We start from the raw sequence: 5,171 nt of genomic DNA, 5'->3' as shown, positions 1-5,171 counted from the left end.
CTAATGTCATGTTTTTGTTAAAACATCCGAACGCACGACCCCTATTGTATTGTACTCTGTTGGAGGTACGATATTGCTTCACGGTTTTTTTGTTACTATAAAAAAATTTTAACATTGATTACTGTCCTCTGAGGTGAGAGAAATTCACTGAATAAATCATATAAAACCATCTTGAATCCTTAAAAAATAACACCTGTTCAATGTTTTTACAATGCTATCGAAGAAGCAAATAAAGATTTTATACCGTAGTATTCATTTGGGAGGTTGAGGGATAATTCACTGACTGATTGACGCAAAAACGAAATTTACAGTGCATCTACACATTTATTCTTCAATTACATAATTCGTATCTATTACCGAATAAAATTATAGAGAACATTCCAACTGGTCTATTTCCTACTGATGTGGTCCTGTTATTCGGAAATGACCCTCCCCAGACGTGTATTGTTCTTACATAACGCCTTCCTGTTCTCTGTTCCGTTCGATTCTTTAGTGGTACTTGTAGTTCCTGTGGTGCTTCAGTTTACCGTAATTAATGGTGTAGAAGAACACCATAGATCCAACAATGACCTGGAAAAACGGAGCGATTCCCATTCGCTTCGGCTGCCAGTACTTATGCTGCCATCTCCAGAAAGCACGGCTTACGGCACCAGACAAGGCCCGAGGATTTTTGTCGCGACGACCGAACCAAGCGCCAATCTCATTTAGCTTTACTTGTCCGAATGGAGTGTCCGGTTTACCATAGTACCGAGCTGGATCGTACGGCCCATGTACTTTTGGATTGTACTCTGCCGGATAATCACCGAAGGCCATCACGATTTTCAACTTTTTCTGTTCTATCCACTAACGATACTCAATATGCTTCACAGGCAATCTTCGCTCCCGGACTGTCTGCGCTCTTCTCCCACATAGAAAGGTTCAATTGAAAGTGTTGCCAATATTCCAGATTTATCTTACAAATGCCAGATTTTTCTCGCTTCGACAGACTAGCCAGATCTTTTTCCAGATTTCACCTCTAGACGATAGGTGATGAGATCTGTGTTTTTTTACTTACTGGAAATGAAGCCCGGCCAAATTTTCCTTGCACATAGTTAGACACACAAATTCAGATAAATTTTTGACTCAGATACAGATTTTTTTAAAAATAACATGGCAACTCTGATTGAAATAGCAAAATGATCGTTTGTCAGAAAATGGAAAAATCAGACAAAAGTATGACAATGAGCAAAACGATACAATTTAAATCTCACTTGAAATATTTCGTTCCACACCCGAACTGATGGGGGGTCTACTCAAGAGATCGGAAAAATCACTACTACACCGGAAAAAAACCTCTAACCTGTTCTTCATCGCCATTGAACGCTTTTTTCTTAATAACGGCCAAACTTTGAAGAAGAATTTCTGTAGAACGGTACACATTCGAGTATTAATTTTCACAACAGACGAAAATTTCTATTTCGAATATTGCTATGACTGAATTTCAGCGAGCCCGAGTCATCAAGAATCTTTCTTCAGAGTCAATGTAACCTAAAACACAGAGAGCAGACATCCACGCTAGCTCAAAACTTTTTCATAAAATCTGTTTAAAGCAAACAAGTGAAAACTCGTGAAAAATCACCATCGTGTACGATTTTGTACGCAAGGATGTACCGTTGTATTCAAGCTCGAACACAAGAGCCCATAAGCGATTGCAGAGCTGCTCAAAGCGTCTCTACAGGCAGTTTACTATTTGGTGATCACTACAAAAACGTTAAATTTCTTACGCACATTAAAAACTCTTTTACGATGCCTGCACTCTGTGTCTAAAATTGATCTCTTACTATCGTTTTTGACATGAATGCGTCTCACTTTACTATGGGGCACCTTTTCAAAATTCACTCTGTACATGCGTCAGTAGAACTTAAATTAACGCTCACATATGAGCGGTGTGTAAAATTTGCACTTCAGTGTGGCGAACGCTTGCAAATGTCGCCGCGATCGCCATTAAGCGTTTCAGGGGCCAGATTTCAATAACGCCAATTTGTTTTTGTGTAGCTTAGTATCACATGTCAAATGGTCGTCATTTTTTTGGTTCTGAATTAAATTATTAGAGACTCGGTGACATAGGAATCGAAAGACATGGGAAAAAAATGTGAATTTTATACTTGTGGAAATCGCGAGAGCAGCTGTAGCCGTGACGGTATTTCGTTTTATACATTTCCTAAAACCAATGAACTGTAAGTAACTCATTATTGCAGAGTTTGCTTTTGAAAAGATAAAAAAATAAAAAAATAAAAAAACTTTTTCTCTAACTATTTTGTACCAACTGAATTCGAAAATATTGATAGGAAAAATAAGGGGTAAGTACTTCAATGTTAATTCCTGTATATATACTAATAGAACAATATAAATTATAGATCAACGCTTGGTGCGGTACCGTTAACCTGTAAGGGGTTTGTGAACAGAAGTAAAAATACACCAAAAAAGATCTTCGAAAACTTGGGACGAAACCCTGGAAAAAAAATTGTGGAATTTTAAAGTGAGAAACTTAATAATGATCAGATTCTCGCCGACTCTCTATTGCAATAGTGTACCATAGCGATAATTATCCTATAATGATGAGGACATCAATCTTAAAAAGTCGCAGTCTTGTCATCTGATTATTTTCATGACATTATTGCTGAATAAGTGATTCAGTTTGATGAATATATTGCCACAGAGTTACCTTCATTACAGGAAACGACCATCAAGAACGAGCTTTCGAAAGTATTAACTAGTGAAACAGACGGTCTTCTTGTTACTCTATATATGACAAGTTTCGAATGATAACTTGCTGAAAATACATCTATGAATGTAAACCATAAGAACATGTTCAACGACGACAGCGAATCGTGGGATAAAACTAAAATATGGAAATGTATACAAAACGAAAAGAAAACTATTAAAATTTTTAAGTTCAAGCTCAATTCCGTTCGGCGTTAGCTATTTATGCAAAGTAGTAATGGTTGATTAAAAGTAATCAACTGAAGCAAACGTTTTTCACTTAAACTATTGAATAAGATAAACAAAAATCAAGAGACAAAATTTTGATAAGGAAACGCTCGGAGAATTGGCTGAGGCTAATCCCATTGTAAAAAATTCATTGATTAATGCAGCACGACAACCAGGGGCTAGTTGTTATCATCCAGATACGATGATATTCGCAGCTGGAGTGTATCTCAACGGACCTCGTAGTTACCGGTATATGCGAAACGCAAAGCAAATAATGTTACCACGCAAAAACAGCGTGTACAACTTCAATCGAAACATTCGATTGAAACCAAGATTGGACAAAGCAATCTTGAATCGAAGTAAATCTAAAGCTAAGTGATTGCGAACTAAACAGAACAAAATAGTATAGATCTACCTAGATAGAACGTCTGTTAAATCGGAACTGACTTATGGTAAGTCCGACACGTTCTATGAATTTTCGGAATACAGAATTGTAAGGAATGTCGAAAGGTATGATCCTACAAAACTGACAACTGAAGCAGTAGTAATAATGGTCTCTGGAATATACAGTAGACTCAAGCAGGTGTGTAAAAATCATTCATAGAAATTGTTTTGTTTCAATTTTAATTCCACTGATTTTATCTTCAGCTTGGTGGATATTTTCTAGCTCACAATACCCTAGGAAGTGGAATTCAAATAAAGCCCACAATAAAAAGTATTATTACTATTCGTGATACGGGACTCATACCGATAGCTCTGGCTATCGTGAAGCTGGTGTGGCTGCTAAACACCCAATAATACAAATTGACAACGAAGATTTAATCGTTATGTTTGATCCACCCTATTTGTTGAAAAATGTGCAAAATGTACTATATAAGTACAACGCTGAATTCGAAGACCAGACAGCCTCATTTCATCACACAAAGCTTATTTTTGAAACTGATTTGGTATACACATTGCGTTTGGCTCTCAAACTTCTTTATAAGACCATTCAACTTCCACCGTTTTCGAAAATTATTGTTTTTATAGCAACACGTACGTTAAGCGAATTATTCGACATTATGTGGAAATAGGATCACTACCTACAGCGGAACATTCTGACGTCCGGTACGTGAGTAATATCCGGCTCGAAAAATTTGTTAAATTAATCTTGATGTCGACTGTAGTTGATTAATCGTCTGAATCGTGTTTAATGCTGACGTTTCCTGATGAAAATAAATCAATCTCATTTCATCTGTTTTCTAAGAAGGGTGAATCTTGCAAAAGTAAACAAATCGAGTTCCTCTTATCTACCAATAAATGCCTCAAAATCCTACAATTTTGCCTAAAAATTCGGATTTTACAAAAATCTCAATCTTAGTAATAGAGAGAACTATCAAGGGCGAAACTGTCATTCCATTTGTTTACTTCGCCCTCCGTCTTCCATGCCAACAAACAGGGTGATATTTCAATTGCTAGTAAGGAAGGGTGAAACTATTTATTTGTTTTATTTTAGATGGTTTCCGAACCTTTTACTACTGGAAATATTAAATGAGACGATCAAATTACCCGCAGATTTGTCTTAGTTGCGAAAACGAACCATTTTCACGAAAAATGCGCAAGGGCGTAACTTCATAATTCACACAGAAAGTATGAAAGTAAACAAATCGTAGAAGAGTGAAACTCTTTTTCGCTTTTATTCAGTGGATATAGATGAAAAGTGGTAAAATTTGCATACCTATTAAAGATAAACCAGCAGTTCATCCTCTAATCAAAAATTGAAACCAATGTCAAAACATTCATCGTTGTTTTTCTCCACTTGCTGTCAATGTTAGATTCGCCCTTCTTTGAAAAACAGCTGACTTGCATTTCTGGTTCAAATGAGCTTTCAGAAAGGCTAATACCTAATTTCGTGAAAAACTTACACACAACCAAAACCATCCTATCTCGTCACCAGTTTTAATTATATATGTAGTGTTGTTCAAAGAAGGAAGAATCTTACAAAAGTAAACAAATCGAGTTTCTCTCTCCTACCAATAAATGCTTCAAAACCCTAAAATTTTGCTTAATTTCAATCTTAGTAATACAAATAACTATAAAGGGTGAAACTGTCATTCCATTTGTTTACGCAAATTTTGCCCTCCGTGTGACATGCCAACAAACAGGGCAATACTTCAATTGATAGTAAGGAATGGCGAAAATATTTTTTTTTCTTCTTTATT

The 5,171-nt window shown here is 36.2% G+C and overlaps 1 protein-coding gene across 1 annotated transcript; it reads right to left on the bottom strand.

Annotated features, from left to right (window-relative positions):
• Window positions 1-304: 304 nt before the first annotated feature.
• LOC131434889 (putative ATP synthase subunit f, mitochondrial) lies at window positions 305-920 on the bottom strand. Its single transcript, XM_058602131.1, has one exon. The coding sequence runs from the start codon at window positions 811-813 to the stop codon at window positions 490-492; it is 324 nt and encodes a 107-aa protein (XP_058458114.1). The 5' UTR covers window positions 814-920; the 3' UTR covers window positions 305-489.
• Window positions 921-5,171: the final 4,251 nt, after the last annotated feature.

The sequence above is a fragment of the Malaya genurostris genome, chromosome 3 (assembly GCF_030247185.1).
Source record: "Malaya genurostris strain Urasoe2022 chromosome 3, Malgen_1.1, whole genome shotgun sequence".
Classification (NCBI taxonomy): domain Eukaryota; kingdom Metazoa; phylum Arthropoda; class Insecta; order Diptera; family Culicidae; genus Malaya; species Malaya genurostris.
The sequence above is the reverse complement of the archived record's forward strand: the minus strand, read 5'-3'. Positions and strand labels throughout refer to the sequence as shown.

Bases quoted from the DNA above. Each gene is read 5' to 3' on its own strand.
- LOC131434889 (XM_058602131.1), bottom strand. From the start codon at position 813: ATGGCCTTCGGTGATTATCCGGCAGAGTACAATCCAAAAGTACATGGG.